Consider the following 18,230-nt stretch of genomic DNA (forward strand, 5'->3'; position numbering starts at 1 on the left):
AAGTAAGAGATTGAGACTACTAGGCCCACAATGCACCACGGCTCAGACGCCAACCGCGAGAGGGCGTGAGGTGGCATTGCCTTCTGGGATTGGTAGTCTGTGCTTTTCTCCCCTCCCCCGGAGGCGGCGGATCTCAGTATCAGGTTTCAGAGCAAGACAATTTTTACGTCAATTACTTTCAAGTTTCTCCCTGACACCCAAATCCCTTGGCCCTGAATCCGGAAGATCATGCCATACTTAGCATACGTGCAAACACTCGGCTTCCCAGTGCTAAAACCCTGTTAACTTGACTCACCCCAGCTAGAGCTCTCTCTGGCTGTAACTCCACGACGGCCGCCGAACGTCGGTTGCTACAGAAACGGCGTCCTTTCCGTCACGTGGTGGCTAAAGGTAAAAGGTCACGTCTAGATGACGACAGTTCCGCTTCTGGTTCCGGCTTGGAGTTGTCTGGTCGGAATAGTCGGGGCAGTTTCGGGAGCTTAAAGAGCACAACGTAAGGATTGGAGCCGGTTTTGAAGGGTTCGCGGGCACATCCACGCCAACATGGCAGCCTCCACTGCGGCCGGAAAGCAGCGGATCCCTAAAGTGGCTAAGGTAGGGCGACACTGTCCCGGGGCTTGTCTGCAGGTGAGGGGGAGGGGACCAGGAAAGGCTGTTGTTGATGTCTTGCAGTCCCTGTCCCTGGTGGTGTGGTACTGATCTTCCCGGGAAGGGAGTGGGAAGAACGTATCTGGGAATGGGGACTCTCTGGAAGTATGGATTACAGAGACAGCGGCCCCCAGCGCAGCGCGCCTTTATTAGTGTCCGGCTTCAGGAAGAACCTTGGTCCGGGGCTTTCCTACGTGTCAAGTCACTTTAGAGTAATTCTTCGTGCGTTGAGAGTCAAGATCGTTTTATTATTATTATTAAATGTTTCTCTTTGCTTGTAACCACGAAGAATGTGTAATTACTAATCATCTAATAATAGAACCGTAGCCCAGTACTTGCAACCCCACGCTATGAGCCCACCCTGCAGATACCAAAGAACTGACTTCTTGGGATTTTCTGATTTTGCATGTGTGCAAACCCTAGTGAGTCAGATCTTTGGTACAGCGACGCCACTTTTATCTAGTGATGTTCTTCTGTGCATGGGGAGAAGCATGTAAACATTAGCAAATATGGGATGGCCTTTAGACTCTAGTCTTATATTTCCACAGTGCCACTTCTTTAAAGTCACCAACGCAGATATTTAAAGCAGCCTTTAGGTCTAAACACTACAAAAAATGATTCACACGCTTTTCCCCGTGTTTCTCTTGCAAAGGGTGAAACCACACAAAACAGTTGTTCTGTTATCTTAACAAGAAAGCTGCTGATTTCCAGGGATTTTACTCTTCTCCCTCAAGCTCAGGATACAGATACCATCTTGGATGTTAAAATTATGAGTCATAAATTCATATTAAATTAGAAATTTTATCTTTCAAATGTATTTACTTCCAACTTATAGTTTGCAACCTGTTTTCATATCATGTTATCTCATCCTCACAATGCAGGTAGTATGGACATTGTCATCATCACTTTACAGCTAAAGGAAATAGAGATCCTGCTAAAGACAGCAAGTGGCAAAGAAGTGTTTCAATGCACATCTTTGGTTCCTGTTTTAAATATGGCTTTATACATAAGTATATGTTTTAGACCATTTAATTCATTTATAACTCTAAGAGTAATGAGTCCTATCAGTAAAGGTTTTTATAAATTTGATTAAAATGTGATGTATAGTTTTAAAGACATACTATCACATGAAAATTACATTCAAAGTATTGCCTCCAGGATCAAGTTTTATTTTTATCCTAAGCCACAAGTATATACTACTACTCATTTTATTGCTCATTTGCCTTAAGATAAAATTAAGGTAGAAGCAATAAAGAATTATATATAATATCATAAAGAAGTGAAAACAATCTCCCAAATAGGGTATCTTGTAATATAGTCCAAAAATGTATGTATACATAAATACTCATAACATTTATATAAATGATTATTTGAAATTTTTTGTAGAGTGAATTTATTTGAAATTATTTGTATAGTTAAAAATGCATAAACCAAAGAGAGATCTATTTCATTTTTAAGGTGAAAAACAAAGCCCCTGCTGAAATACAAATCACAGCTGAACAGCTTTTAAGGGAAGCTAAAGAAAGAGAGCTTGAGCTTCTTCCACCACCTCCTCAACAGAAGATCACAGATGAAGAAGAATTAAATGATTATAAACTAAGGAAAAGAAAGGTAAATAAAAATACTTCAGCTCTTCCAGGGGAATGCTATAAAGATTGTTGACTGAGAGTTTGATAAGTTTCTTTGCATTGTGATTAGAGAGACTAAAATGAATATTGTTAATAGCCAACATATGAGATTTACACCTACGTTCCTTATTAAATTCTTGTGAAATAGTACAAAACAAAGGAGAAGGGCACAGACATTTATTAAGAGCGGAATATGTACAGTCTTTGTACTAAGCATTTTACAAATATTGTCTCATTTGATCTTCGTACCAAGCCTGGGAGAGAGATCCTCTTACTCTTTCCATTTTTCAGTTGTAGAAACTTAGAGATTAAGTGATTTACTCAGGTTCACAAAACTAGTAACTATCTGAGGATAAATTTGAACTTGGATCTTCCATGTAATGTCTGTGAATTAAATTTAAATGAATTATTTTTGTTAGTCTAAAAATTGAGCCAAAGTATTTCCCTTTAAATTGGTTTTATTTGGGTTGACTCTTTTCTCTTTCCTCCAGACTTTTGAGGACAATATAAGGAAGAATAGAACTGTGATTAGCAACTGGATAAAATATGCACAATGGGAAGAGAGTCTAAAGGAAATTCAGAGGTAAATCTAACATATATAAAAACACCATTTCACATGTGGTAATGAAAAATTTTGATTGTACAAGTACAGTATTATTATACATCTGCTTTAGTCAGGTAAACATTTCAATTGTTATATGTTATTTCAGATAGTTACCTAAAATGTGATTGTTAAGTTTTATATACTTTTCCCCTAAAAAATGTTACCTTGCAGAGCCCGTTCCATATACGAGCGTGCCTTGGATGTCGACTATCGAAATATCACTCTATGGCTAAAATATGCAGAAATGGAAATGAAAAATCGCCAAGTAAATCATGCCCGAAATATCTGGGATCGAGCCATCACTACTCTTCCTCGGGTCAACCAGTTCTGGTAAGGTTATGACAGTATGATTTGTATGTAGCTTACAAGATTAACAAACTTATTTCACTTTTATATGAAAGAACTTATTGAAAAACAGATTTTTAACAACCTACATTTCAAATGTTTGATCTTTTCTGGAAGAGGATGTTTTTTTGTTTATTATTTAATAGAGATAGTATTGTTTTATTTAATCTTTTGGACAATAAGCCTTAGGTCCCCCTCTCATTACAAACATGAATAAACAAATAAATGAATAAATGCTCTCCAAGGTTTATTTTTTCCTAAATAATTTTGACTCCAGGGATTATCTTGGGATGATTTTGTTATAGGTATAAATATACTTATATGGAGGAGATGTTGGGAAATATTGCTGGAGGCCGGCAGGTTTTTGAACGCTGGATGGAATGGCAGCCTGAGGAGCAAGCCTGGCATTCCTATATCAACTTCGAATTGAGATATAAAGAGGTGGATCGAGCACGTAGCATTTATGAAAGATATATCCTTTGAAAAATTTTTGTCCTTTAAAAAGTTATTACTTAATCTCAGATTGTGAATTTAGCTTTTAAAAAATGTGATAAAATGAATATTTGAATACCTAAATATTCAATGGGGTTATTTTATTTTAAAGTAGATAATAATAATGCTTATTATAATGAGAGTAAGTTCAATTAAAAAAAATTGACTGTCATTAGTAAAAATTATGAAAATACATAATGTATTTTAAAGATATACCTTCTATATATCAGTGTAAGTAATTATTAGGTATGTCTGAATCCCAAGAAAATGTTTATTTTTTTAAGTTAAAAGTAAAGGATAAATGGAATGTTAACCATTAGGGAAACATAAATAAAGATAAGTACAAATTGTCAGGTCTTTAAAAAATAAATAAATAAATAAATAAATAAATGAAAAGTTATTACTTATGTCACATATCCCTTACGGAGTCACCTGCTCCTAAGTTGGTAGTATTTATTTTCTGGATAAGCAGTTTAAGAATATAGATTTTATGTACTTTGTAGCCTATCTGCTTTAAACAGATGTTGCTCTTTTAAGCCAAAGAAAAACATTTCTGAGTAATTCTTGGTGATGTTTTCAAGGTATTCATTTTATTTCTGTTTGTTCTTTTTTATAACATGATTAATTATTTAATCATTTTTCTTAAGGTAACTCTTTAAAAACAGGTCGTATAACATGTTTAACATGTATGAAACTGCCTGCCATCTAGGGGAGAGGGTGGAGGGGAAAAGTTGGTACAGAAGTAAGTGAAAGGGACAATGTTGAAAAATTATCCATGCATATGTTCTGTCAATAAAAAGCTATAATAAAAAACCAAAACAAACAAATAAAAAAATCAGAGAAGGATTGATATCCTCAACCATGCAAAAAAATAAAATAAAAACAAAAACAAATCAGGTAGTACTATAGTAGAATTACGATCTTTATGTCCTCTTAACAATAAGGAAACAAGTTTATAAAAAGAGTGACTTTCCCTAGGTGTTCTAGTTATTAAGTGGCAGAGCTAGGATTTGTAATATTCAACTTAAAGATCAGTGCTTTAATCATATGTCATCAGCTATGCTGTTTTAAACAGAAGAGATAGTCTCTTTTTAAGTGCTTTTCTTTGATTCATATTTGTTGTAAATAGAATGAGTTCATTCTGTCAATCATTTTTGGTCATTATCTCTGGTTACATTTAAGTTTAATGATAAATCTGGAGTAGGGTAGGTTTTTCCCCATAAAGCAGAAATTCCTTTTTAAAAAGTTTTTTAATTTAATATTTTTAATTTCCAATTACATGTAAAACATTTTTTAACATTTGTTTTTAAAATCTGAATTCCAGATTTTCTCTCCTCACCTCATTCAGGAGTGTGCAAATGAAGTTATACATAATATTTCCATAAAAGTCATGCTGTAAAAGAAAACCTAGATCCCCACAGCCCCCTCCAAAAAAAACCCCAAAACCCTCTAAAGTAACCAAAAAAAAGTATTCATCAATCTGTATTTAGACAGAATCAGTTCTTTCTTTGGGTATGGATAGCATTTTTCATCATAAATCTTTTAGTAAGTCCTTCAGAGTAGTTTTGGATCATTATATTGCTGAGAATAGCAAAGTCATTCACAGCTGATCATCACACAGCATTGCTATTATTTTATAAAGTAATTTATAGTAGATTTCACTTTGCTTGAGCTCATGGAGGACTTTCTAGGGATTTTTTTGAGAGCATCCTGCTCATTATTTCTTTCTTTCTTTTTTTTTTTTTTAAAATAGCTTTTTATTTACAAGATATATGCATAGGTAGTTTTTCAGCATTGACAATTGCAAAACCTTTTGTTCCAACTATTTCCCCATCTTCCCCCCTCCTTCCCCCAGATGGCAGGTTGACCAATACATGTTAAATATGTTAAAGTATAAGTTAAATATGTATATGTATATATGTCCAAATGGTTATTTTGTTGTACAAAAAGAATCAGACTTTGAAATAGTGTATAATTAGCCTGTGAAGGAAATAAAAAATGCAGGCAGACAAAAATAGAGGAATTGGGAATTCTATGTAGTGGTTCATAGTCATCTCCCAGAGTTCTTTCCCTGGCTGTAGCTGGTTCAGGTCATTACTGCTCTATTGGAACTGATTTGGTTCATCTCATTATTAAAGAGGGCCATGTCCATCAGAATTCATAATCATATAGTATTGTTGTTGAAGTATATAATGATCTCCTGGTCCTGGTCCTCAACATCAGTTCATGTAAGTCTCTCCAGACTTTTCTGAAATCATCCTGCTGGTCATTTCTTATAGAACAATAATATTCCATAATATTCATATACCATAATTTATTCAGCCATTCTCCAATTGATAGACATCCCTCAAATTCCAATTCTTTTCCATGAGAAAAGAGCTCCTTTGAATATTTTTTTGTGCATATAAGTCTTTTTCCTTTTTAAAAACTCTTTTGGCATTCATGTCTAGTATAAGTTTTGTTAGATCTAAGGACTTTAATGATTTTATAGCCCTTTAGGTATAGTTCATATCTTTTGATCATTTATCAATTGGGGAATTTGACTTAGTTCCATATATATTTTTTCTCCCTAAGGCAATTGGGGTTAAGTAATTTGCCCAGGATCACCCAACTAGGAAGTCTTATGATTCTGAGGCCAGATTTGAACCAGGTCCTCCTGACTTCAGGGCTGGTGCTCTATCCACTGTGCCATCTAGCTGCCCTAGTTCCATATACATTAGAGAAATGAGAAATAGGTCTCTTCATTAGAGAGACTTAAACCAGAAATTTTTAACCTACAGTCCATGAAATTTAAAAAATTGAAAATTGTAGTTTAATATAAAAGGTGTGGAATACTTTGTCTTTTACTTAGGGCATTAAAAAATCTTTTTGCGGGAGTCCATCCATAGGTTTTTTTCAATCTGCAAATGCAAGGAAAGGAATGGGGCAATCCTTATCAAAAAAAATAAAATTAAAAACATTAAGAAACCATGTTCTAAGAGTTAATTGAGCATTTATAACTTTTGGTTATTTCCTTTGGGCTTTTCTAACCATTAGACTTGCAAAATTTTTCATCAATATACTTGCAAGTGTTTCCTTAATTCCTCTGTACTTGTCCTTGTGCATCCTGATGTTAAGAATTGGATCAAGTATGCTCGCTTTGAAGAAAAACATGGCTACTTTGCTCATGCAAGGAAAGTATATGAAAGAGCTGTGGAATTCTTTGGAGATGAGCATATGGATGAACATCTCTATGTAGCCTTTGCAAAGTTTGAAGAAAATCAGAAAGAAGTAAGTATATTTTCAATTTCTGTATATTATGCATACTAAATAGATTACTATGCATACTAAATAGATGTCCATTTTGTATTTATCTTTTTTAGAAATTATTTAATCACGCATAAAGTCAGGATCTCTCCACTGCAGACAGGGGAGTAGTTTAGACAGTAAGAGATAGATAGAAGAAATTAGAAGGGGAAATGATTATTGAGGTCTGGGTTATAAAGGAAAGGCTTGAGCTGGGCCTTTGAAGCAAAGAAATGGAGATTAAACAAAGGCACCAAGGTAAAACTACACACTGAAGTGCTTAGACCTAAATTGGAGGATTCATGAAGGGCAATAATAGAATATAAATCTTGAAAAAGTAGATTGGTGACGGTAAAAGGCTTGAATGCTAGGTTAAGAAGTTTGTGCATCAGTCAATAAAAATTTGGGGTATATTCAAGGTTTTGTGTAAACTCCCACCAAGGGGTTACTGATTGCCAGGGCCCTACATACCAACCTTCCCCAGATAGACATGGAGAGGACACCAACGTTAAGGTGCCAAACAGCCTTTCTTTATTGGTGTTCTCAGTAGAGGTAAGCAGGAAGCAAGGGCAAATGTATGTATGTCTCTGCTTCTCTCTCTGCATCCCTGAATCTCTCTATTTTTCTCTGCATCCTTCTCTTTGCCTATGGCAAAGCTGGCCATTTATATTTACTCTCCTCTGGGATTACCCCATGCTTAGGCCACTCAGCACTGCATAGGTGGATCCGCAGAAGAGAGAAACCTGGAGTTAATGCTGTTTCCTAAGAAAAGATCTAACACCTGTTAGACACAACCTTCTGCCTCAGAGGCCAAGCCTCGTTTTATCTCTTGGGTCCACCCTACCAGCTCACATGGCAATTCTCAGAAGGAAAATCTCTAACAGTTTTGGCTAATATTGCAGAAGTGATTTACTCTGGCAGCAAAACTCTCACTGAAATCTTAACTCTGATGGCTGGTGGAAATGTGGTATTTGTGTTAAAGATTGTACTATTAAAAGCATGAATTCTTACAGATGCTACTGAGTTGGAAGGGCTTCAGATTTGAGCCTGTTAATCTTATATGATTGTCTTCTAAGAATAAGCCAAGCTAAATTTAGTGGCTTATCATTAGAAACCTGACTTCCACCATCAATTAGTGATTTTTTTCTTGGCCGTAACAACTCATGAAAAATGTCTAGGTTTTTAGAGGCAGTAGGTGGATCTGTGTATGTCATTTGTGAAAGCATCCCAACAGAGTTATTGAAGAAAAGAATCTTGCATCAATAAATAATTTTGATCACGTTCAGTCCTCAGCATTGAAATAGTATTTAAAACTTATATGTCATGTAGATTTTTAAAGTTCTTTTAAATGAGATAAGAAATAATTATTAAAATATATTAGCATTTGTATTGAAACTTTTGTTTTTTATAGTTTGAAAGGGTACGAGTGATCTATAAATATGCCCTGGACAGGATTTCAAAGCAGGAAGCCCAAGAACTCTTTAAAAATTACACAATCTTTGAAAAGAAATTTGGGGATAGAAGAGGTATTGAAGATATCATTGTGAGCAAACGGAGATTTCAATATGAAGAGGAGGTGAAGGTGAGTGTACCTGTAGTATGTCTTCCCCGTTCTTTTCCCAGGTAGCAGTTATACTATTGAAGGAAGTCATGAAATCGTTTGGATTGGGTTGCTGTCTAGTTCATGCTGTCTACCTTCAACTGAGTGGGTTCTTGTAGTAGCAAGATCAATATTTTTACTTGTTTCATATTGATTTTCTTTCATGTTCACCTTAGCAACTGTTCAAAACTTCTGTTCATAATCCTTTAATTCTACCTCATCTAATCAAAAGTTTTAAGTCCTTTGGAAGAGAACTCTCAAGAAATTTCCTCATCAAAACTTCAAAACCTCCTGTTCCATCTCAAACCTCTACCATTGGAAGATTTTGAAGACATCCTCTTTGCCAAAGCAAAGACTGATGTCTATTCTCTCCTTTTCTGCAGGACCCACCAAATAAATTAATTTCTTCTATACTCAGAAAACAGTTTAATAGTCTCAGCGAACTGTTGTGGGCCAGAACTTGAAACAAGGTGCTAAGTCAGTGGAATTGATAAAGACAATAGTTATCTAATTTAACATGATTTAACCTTATAAGGAGATGTTATGGGCCAGAACTTGAAACAAGGTACTAAGTGGAATTGAGGAGACAATGATTAAATGTAGTTTAGCATTGATTTAATCCTACAACAAATAATGGTTTCCTAGTGATATAATGATTAGTATATACTCAGTGTGGGGCATATAAGCAAGAAGCTCGCAGGGCCAGAAGGACAAGTACACTTGAAGCTCTTGGAGGCTGAGACAGATTCATTCCATCTTCCACCTTTGTTGTGGCTGGAAGCTGAAGCACAAAACCTTGGAAGTCTGGGAGATTCAGAAGCCAGAGAAGGCAGGCAGGAGCTTAAGCTCTCGGAACCAAGGAGAGAGATAGGCCTGTAAGAAAGCTAACCGGGCCCCAGGAAAGGAGACAAGACTTGAAAAGAGAAAATAAAAGATTTGGACTTTAATACCTGGCTGCATTTGGGGTGATTACTGAACTGAAACTAAAGCTGCCTCCAGAGACACCAAAGAAACCTCAAGAGAGAATTTTACAGAGAACAAGTGATTCTTTCCTTTCAATAGAGACTTTTAAATGTATGGTATTATTATGAAACGTAGTCTCTATATCCACTGTTTCTGTTTAACTCTTGGAAGGGAAAATTCAATTCTGGAATGTGAGCAGATGACGTTTTACAAATAAGTGATGTAAAAGCAAAATAGCACTAGTAAAACTTGGTAAAGAAATTTAGAAAGTCAAAATTGGCAGTATCTGAAAAAGACCTGAGTATTTTTGTGCATTACAAACTCAGTATAAGTTAAGTATTATGTAGTAAGTAGAAACAAAAAAAGTTAACAGGATCTTGGGCCATGTTTAGAGAAGCATCATTTTTAGGAACAAAAAGGCATTTATAAAGGAGGAAACACCAGTTTAGGAAAGATATCTAAAAGTTGAAGACTATAGAGGATGGCAACCAGGATAGTGAAGGACCTTGAATACATGCTATGACAGGATTGGTTGAAGGATCAGAGAAGAGAAAATTCAAAGTGGCCATGTGGCCTAGTCATGTCTTTGAAGGACTTTCATGTCCCTTTATAGGGATTAGACTTGATATATTTTCTCTCATATGGTAGGAACAAGAACAAAGAATAGAATTTATGCTCAGTATCATGAAAAAATATCAATTATAATTCATCAAACTAAGTTGAATGGGGGAATGTTCTTTTCCCCTCACTGGAGTTCTTTAGGCAGAGATTAGATGACCATTTGTTACATATGTTTTGGTGGAAATTCTTTTTTGGATATAGATTGGACTTAATAGCTCCTAAAATCTTATCCTTCCAAATCAGAAATTCTGTTAATTTCCTCATAGTGTGTTGTAATGTTCTCTGGTAGTTTTCTGGAGGTCTCTGGGGCAGTCTTCTTTTCAGAAAAGTAATCACCACAAGAATAGCCAGGTTTTAAAGTCCAAAGTCTTTATTGTCTCCTTGCTTGAGGCTGCGCAGCTTTCTGGAGAGTCTTTCATAACTGCCTTGGTCTCAGCAGGCTAAGTGCAAAAGGCCAGCCACCACGGTGGTATGAGATGAAGTGAATCTGACTCTGAAGACTTGTGCTTCAGCCTCCAGCCACCACCAAAGTGGAATGAATCTGTCTCTCAGTCCCTGATGGCTGTTATAAACTCTATTACATTATCATAGGTGTCAATCTTAAAGAACTATATTAAGTACTAAGTACATATACTGAACTAGAGAACTATTCATCACCATGCTAAACTAGATAACCATTGTCTCATCAATTCCACTGACTTAACATCATGTAAGAATCTTTGTTTCAGACTTCTGGCCCATTACAGTGTGTTACTTCTTATTTAAAATAACAAAGGAAAAAAACAAACATGTAAACCTTGACTTTGGCCTTGGCTTTGCCATTCATGAACTCTGTGGTATTAGGTGCCTGCTTTAACCTTTATTTATTAAATCTCTTAGGAGTTTTTGAAGAAAAAAGTCAGAAGTATTCTGAAAGCCTTGGAAATAGTGACTATGTAAATTCTGACTCTTAAGATCATGTTGCCTAGATACTCTTGAAAATCCCTCACCACTCCCTCTTTTCCTAATGAAGTAGAGTGTACTTTATGGTAGATTGTGAAATTGATTTTCTTTTTAGGCCAATCCACACAATTATGACGCCTGGTTTGATTATTTGCGATTGGTGGAAAGTGATGCAGAACCAGACACTGTGCGGGAGGTATATGAAAGAGCCATTGCCAACGTGCCCCCTATCCAAGAGAAGAGGCACTGGAAGCGCTATATCTACCTCTGGATCAACTATGCACTTTATGAAGAGTTGGAGGCAAAGGTAAAAGGAATAGGAAGAATTGCATAGAAGGAATGCATGACCTCTGATCTCCCCAGGGTTCAGCTTGGCTGAACCTCCTTCAAACTGGAGACTAAATCTCTAGTTGCCAGGAAGACCATACTATATATAAGATATAGTGACCTTCAAGTTTGTGATTAATTTCATATTTATCATATAGTATTTCAAAAACTTCTGTTTGCAGAACACACAAAAGTTCTTTTCTCTTGAGCTACTGTAGAGTGAAACCACTTGATTTATTCATCTCAAGATGAATAAATGTAAGATGAATAAATCAACCTAAGTAAGACTTTGTTTAATTATATATAGTTCTCTTGAACTTTGTTGTAAATTTCTATTTCAAATATATCTCAGGTGATATGTAAGAAAAGTAATTTGTTTAATTTATTTGGGCTAGGGGTGGAGGAGAGAGAAGATGGAAGTGGGAGTTTGTATTCTGATGATCTGAGCAAAAAATTATGTGTGTATGCACACGTGTACATATGTATATACTTAAATACATTTTATTGTTGATCATAGAATACTGAAGAGTTTTATTTCTGCTGATAAGGAAAAAAAGCTCTTCAGAAAAAACTCAGGTAGTTTATTTTATTTTTTATCATAAATGAAGTCAGTGTTTGAAAACATAGATATCTGAAAATAGTTTAGGTTTGTAATTAGAATTACTAAAATCTGCTGCAAAAAAGATGACTAACATTTTTTCTGAAACTTTCTATTGTTTGTTTATAGGATCCAGAGAGGACCAGACAGGTATATCAAGCTTGTTTGAAATTGATTCCTCACAAAAAGGTATGATTCTTCCTCCTCTGAGCTTGAGTACCTTTCAGGGTTCTGTTTTAATACTCTAGTCATTTTTTCCTTGACAATCTTATTCATTCCTGTGGCTTCAATTAGCTGGTGAGTCACAAATCTGCATAGTTCCCCTCTAACCAATACCTATATCTTATCACGTCCTTCTCAGAAACTACAGTGGCTTCTCATTGCCACTGTATTAAAGTACACTTGATATTAAAGGAATTTTGTATTCTGGCTTTAAGCAACTTTTCTAGCCTGGTTTCATACTACTTCTTGTCAATTTATGTTCAAGCTAAACTTTATATTGCTATACCCAGTTACTGAGCTTTTCTCTCTTGCCCATTTTCACTTACTTATACATATCATGTTGCTTCACATCTTTATCTTTTGAATTCCTTCTTTATTTGTTATATCCAGCAACACTGCTTTATTATTAGTCTTCACGTGTTTCTCCCTACTCATTACTCCTCCTTGACTTTCTTCAATACTCAGCTCAAATCCCACCTTCAGGAGGCCTTTCCTGGTCTACTCCACTGCTAATGCCTTTCCCTGTCTATTTTATATTTCTTGCATGTTCATAGTTGTTTCCATGTTGAGTGTCCCTTTAGACTAGCAATCCTTGACAGCAAGGATTTATGTGTTTGCCTTCTTTGTATCCCCAGTGCTGCTTGGCACTTAGTAATAAATGCTTGGGGACAGACTGATTGAAGAGAGGTTTAGTATGAATCAGTAGAGGGAATACTCCCCCCCCACTGATGAGATTATAGTATTTTGGAATATTAAAGTAGCAAATATTACTATTGTATGATAGTGCAATTGATTGTAACCAAAGTACCTCACCATCTTTAGCTCCAAGAGATTTATTTCAGAGAAACAAGAATTTTTTATTTTTAAAATTATGTACTTCTTTCATAAATAATTTTTAATTTACAGTCTTCTAACCTAGAGGTTTTTTGTGCTTTTGTTTTTCAGTTCACTTTTGCCAAAATATGGCTACTGTATGCCCAATTTGAAATAAGACAAAAAAATCTACCATTTGCTAGAAGAGCTTTGGTAAGTTAGAAGAAGACTGGTGCATGACAAATCTTTCATGTTTCACAATCAGACTTAATATCATAGTGACCACAAATAATCCAGAAAACCCAGAAAGCAAAGTTTTATCTTCAGTAGTTCAATAAAATCAATGCTATTGCCTGTCCCCCTGTTCATTAATACAAATGAACCTTCTATTTCAACTGAAAAAAAAAAATGCTAATTTATACTCATACTGCAGTTATCAAAAACCAATTATTCCTTGGTATATGCTTCATTCTCTGAATGTAGTTTATGGATATGTGAGTATATCTTCTCTACCAGTAGGTAGCTCTTTTTCTAATAGGTTGGCTTCTCTAATGAAGTATTTGAAAGCTACTTTTACAGTTTCCTAATTTTAAATTAAGAAGAAATGGTTTATTTCTTGCATTTCATTACCATTTAACTACAGTAAACTTTATACCCCAGCTATCAATGAGCAAACTCCAGATTGCTAGTCAAAGCAACAACACATTAGAGTTTGGAATTAGAAGAACCAGTTGTGGTTCAGGCTTTCTATGAGTTTAAATAATATTGTACCTCAGCTTCTTACCTAATTCTAATGATCCTATGAAAATTGCTTCTCTCTTTGGCCCTCTTTGCAAGGCAAATTGAGTGTAAATGTAGTTAAGGTCAGTTAAGATATATTTTGAATTCATTATATTATGCATTAGGAGCCAAGTGGCACAGTGGAGAGAGCATCAAATTTGGACTCGAGTTCAAATGTAGCTTCACTCACTTGGACTGTGTGACCTGGGCAAGTCACTTAACCCTGACTGTCTCACCAAAAAATAAATAATAAAAACTATGTTATAACCATACACTTAAACAGAAGATATTTGGAATGAATCATTTATGAACAACTCCTTATTCAATTTTAGCCTCTTATTTCTGAAATTTAAAATTTGCAGCATGAAAGCAAAACTACCTGTTTGCTAGGAAAGAATTTAGGAATCATCATAATTTAATCAGAATAAATCAGGATTTATATCCAAATGAATGACTTTTCCTTGGGTACTTGTTAAACCTGCAATCAGAAGCTGGCCTGATAAGTTTTTTGTTCCTTGGGACAAGAAAGTATTTTGTGTCCTACTGATAACACTCGTTTCATCCAGAATAGTCCCTAAGACATACAGACCATTGTTGTGTAGTAGCAAGAGACTTTTAAGTAGTCATTCTACTTTATTTTATTTTCTAGGGAACCTCTATTGGCAAGTGTCCCAAAAACAAATTGTTTAAAGTCTACATTGAATTGGAATTGCAACTTCGAGAATTTGACCGGTGCCGAAAGCTTTATGAAAAGTTCCTGGAATTTGCGCCAGAAAATTGTACATCATGGATCAAATTTGCTGAGTTAGAGACAATTCTTGGAGATATTGAGAGAGCCCGCGCAATATATGAGTTGGCTATTAGCCAGCCACGTTTAGACATGCCAGAGGTGAAGAACTTAAATGATATCTTGGGCATTTTCTTAGCATTACTTAGTACTAAAAATATTATTGATATTTAGATATGTGTGTGTGGGGACAAAATTGAAATCTAATTGGATAACTCCAATTTTTTAACCAGAATTCTGCTATTCTTGGAGATTCACATAACAAATGATAAAAAAGTTTCAAAAGTATTTACCCTTGGGGCAGCTAGGTGGTGTAGTGAATAGAGCACCAGCCCTGAAGTCAGGAGGACCTGAGTTCAAATGTGGCCTTAGACACTCAAAACTTCCTAGCTGTGTTGCCTTGGGCAAGTCACTTAACCCCAATTGCCTCAGCAAAAAATTAAAAGTATTTATCCTCTTTTCTTGAAGGAGAGGTTTTGCTTCCTCATATCAAAAGGAGGAAAAGGCATAGATTTCCTTAGCTTGTCCCAGAATTTCTTTGTTCTGGTGAGCTAAATCATTTGAATTGAGAGAGATGCAAAAATGAATATTCATATTTGTCAGTTTTACTCTATCGAGCTTGTGTGGGGGAGGTTTAATAAACGTGTATAGGTGTCTAACTGTTCAATTAGTTAATAATCAGACAATATATGGAAAGAGGTTTCAATGACATCTTAGTTGGGTTTTTTGGGAGGGGTTGGTTTTTTTTTTTGTTTGTTTGTTTTTCAATTTAAACACTGAGATATTTAATTACTTTATTTAGGTGCTCTGGAAATCATACATTGATTTTGAAATTGAACAAGAAGAATCTGAAAAAACAAGAAGTCTTTACAGAAGACTGTTGCAACGAACACAACATGTTAAGGTATGTGCTTGTTTTTTATAATCCCTTCATCTTTTTGCTTTCCAATAGTCTTTGAGTTAGAAAAATATTTTAATCTTGCAGTTGAAAGTTTTGTTATTTGCATAAAGAACCAGAATGCTTTTAAGACATCAGGTATAGCTCAAGTGCCTTTGAAATTTTAACTTTATCAAGTAGGTTGTTGAGACCTATGAAAAATAACATTGAGCTAAAAAAAATTAGAAAGTCATTGCAGGTTTATTTAAGATTGGAGGACAGAAAAATGTTTCCAGGGAAATAGGGAATCAGTTCATTTGAGTTTGTTTCTTGTTCTGCTGCTTCTCTTCATCTATAAATTTTGTTTTCATTGGGTTTGTACTTTAACCTGTTGGGGAGTTGTATTTTTATATTGTAACAAATAGGCATTGTGAAGCAAAACCAGTTCCCACATTGACCATCTAAAAATGTATGTTTCTTGTATAGAGTCTTATCACTTCTGTCAAGAAATAGGTAGCAACAACATTATAAAGACAGACAACTTTGAAAAGACTTTAAAAAGGCTAATGAATTTATATAATTTGACCTTTTTGGTTCACTGCTGTAGGTTCTTGTCATTTTGTCATTTCTACTACTAAATGGTAAATTGTTGGGTATTTCCAGGTAGAGCTAATTGAAAATTAAATAGGAGGAAGGCCATTGTTAACACTTGTTTTATATGGAATTTTGTCTTAAGTGATTGCATTTATCTACTTAATTTGATTTTATTATGGTGTTTTTCTAGGTATGGATCAGTTTTGCCCAGTTTGAACTCTCTGCAGGAAATGAAGAAAGTTTAACTAAATGCAGACAAATATATGAAGAAGCCAACAAAACTATGAGAAACTGTGAAGAGAAAGAAGAAAGACTCATGTTGCTAGAATCCTGGAGAAATTTTGAAGATGAATTTGGTTCAGAATCTCATAAAGAGAGAGTGGACAAACTCATGCCAGAGAAAGTTAAGAAGAGAAGAAAAGTACAGGCAGAAGATGGGGTAAGAATTAGAAATTTAGGATTGTTACTAATTTTATATAAAAATAAATTGATATGCACATACCTTTAGATTTCCCTCTTCATATTTACAAGTTTAAGTCTAGGCAACTTGAATTTAAATTTAATTTTCGTATAACAGGCACTTTATAAGTGCTTATTGAATTGGATATTGGGATTATATAGATTGTGATTTGGGATTTTTGATAAATATAGGTAAATTCTCACATGCTTATAATTTTTTTTCCTCATTTATTTGTCCCACTTATAATCCACATTTATTTCTCCCAAATTTTAGGCTATTAACTCTAGTAAAGTCATTTTTCCTTTACCAAAAAATGAGTTAGAATGGGACCATGCATTGCGAAAGTGTCCCACTTAAACGCTGAAAGTTAAATGTTTAAGATATATCTATTCCATCTTTATTTTCTCTCTTCATAGTCTGATGCTGGCTGGGAAGAGTACTATGACTATATCTTTCCAGAAGATGCCGCAAACCAACCCAATCTCAAACTGTTGGCTATGGCCAAACTTTGGAAGAAACAGCAGCAAGAAAAGGATGCTGCAGAGCAAGACCCAGACAAAGATATGGATGAGAGTGAATCTTGACTTTTTCTATGTTCTTTTTTTTTTTTTTTTTTTTTTATAAATTCCTACTCTACAATTATTATGACTTAGGAGACTTTTGTGGAGTATTTTTATCATTGTTAACCTTGTATCTTTGCTATGTTATGCCTTTAAAATGTTGCTAAGTTAGCACTGAGAAGCCTGTAAATAAAGAACATAAAATTTCTTTTTTAGAACAGATTTATCTGTTTTGATAATAGTGATTTTCAAAATACAGATTTTCAAAATACAGATTTTAAAAAATATCTTAGATTGGATTGATTATATAACTACAAGACAATTTTCAAATGTCATCTTAGCAAGTAATAACCATTCAGTTTACATTTTCTATACTTTTCCCGATAAAGAACTAGTCTGTTATTTTTAACATATACAGTGTGGGCTATATCTTGGGTTTTATACATTTAGGATTCCTTATGAGAAATTGTTGGGTGTATTCAAATTAATATAAATATTAAATACCTATAAACATTTGTAAAAACTATCTAGCTTCCACTGAACTGTTTTTATAGGTAGTATGACAGTAGATAGAATGCTAGAGTTGGAATTAGAAAAGCTTCAGTGCGAATACCTGTATGTTGTATACTAGGAAAATCACTGTTTCCCCATCTATAAAATGGGAATGATAATAGCACTTAATCTTTCAGAAAATATATCAGAATGCCTTGCATATCTTAAAAAGCTATGTGAGTTATTAGAGTTAATTTAGAAATTATGGAAAATACAGACAACTTTGAAGAAAGCCTAAATATATTGTCAGGGAAAAAATGTAATAGTGGGCAGTCTTGAATTTAAGAAGAGCAGAAAATGAAAATATTACCTCCTAGTTCCTATAAATGCCATACAAAGTGTACATTTTATACATGGGATGTGAAACTTTAGAGAAAGCATGAGGACTAGACTTAATTCATCCCACCCCCTGTCCAGATACATAATAGCTATGTGATTCTGGTCAAATTATTTAACCAGTTTCCTCATCAGAAAAATGGGGGTAATATTGTTTACAAGGGTTTACATATCTTAAAAGCACTATATTGATTTT

General features: G+C 34.6%; 1 protein-coding gene across 1 annotated transcript; it reads left to right on the forward strand.

Moving 5' to 3' along the window:
* The first annotated feature begins 423 nt into the window (after positions 1 to 423).
* On the forward strand, positions 424 to 17,670 carry LOC141555125 (crooked neck-like protein 1). Its single transcript, XM_074287750.1, has 14 exons — positions 424 to 594; positions 2,107 to 2,259; positions 2,768 to 2,859; positions 3,052 to 3,210; positions 3,531 to 3,697; positions 6,809 to 6,987; positions 8,414 to 8,584; positions 11,244 to 11,435; positions 12,183 to 12,242; positions 13,221 to 13,301; positions 14,518 to 14,757; positions 15,458 to 15,559; positions 16,317 to 16,565; positions 17,003 to 17,670. Exons 1-14 carry the CDS (start codon positions 544 to 546, stop codon positions 17,168 to 17,170), a joined length of 2,064 nt encoding a protein of 687 aa, XP_074143851.1. The 5' UTR covers positions 424 to 543; the 3' UTR covers positions 17,171 to 17,670.
* Positions 17,671 to 18,230: the final 560 nt, after the last annotated feature.

Source organism: Sminthopsis crassicaudata, chromosome 2 (assembly GCF_048593235.1).
Source record: "Sminthopsis crassicaudata isolate SCR6 chromosome 2, ASM4859323v1, whole genome shotgun sequence".
Classification (NCBI taxonomy): domain Eukaryota; kingdom Metazoa; phylum Chordata; class Mammalia; order Dasyuromorphia; family Dasyuridae; genus Sminthopsis; species Sminthopsis crassicaudata.

Bases quoted from the DNA above. Each gene is read 5' to 3' on its own strand.
- LOC141555125 (XM_074287750.1), top strand. From the start codon at position 544: ATGGCAGCCTCCACTGCGGCCGGAAAGCAGCGGATCCCTAAAGTGGCT. The intron at 595-2,106 runs GTAGGGCGACAC...TTCATTTTTAAG, and splicing joins GGATCCCTAAAGTGGCTAAG to GTGAAAAACAAAGCCCCTGC. The intron at 6,988-8,413 runs GTAAGTATATTT...TGTTTTTTATAG, and splicing joins TTGAAGAAAATCAGAAAGAA to TTTGAAAGGGTACGAGTGAT.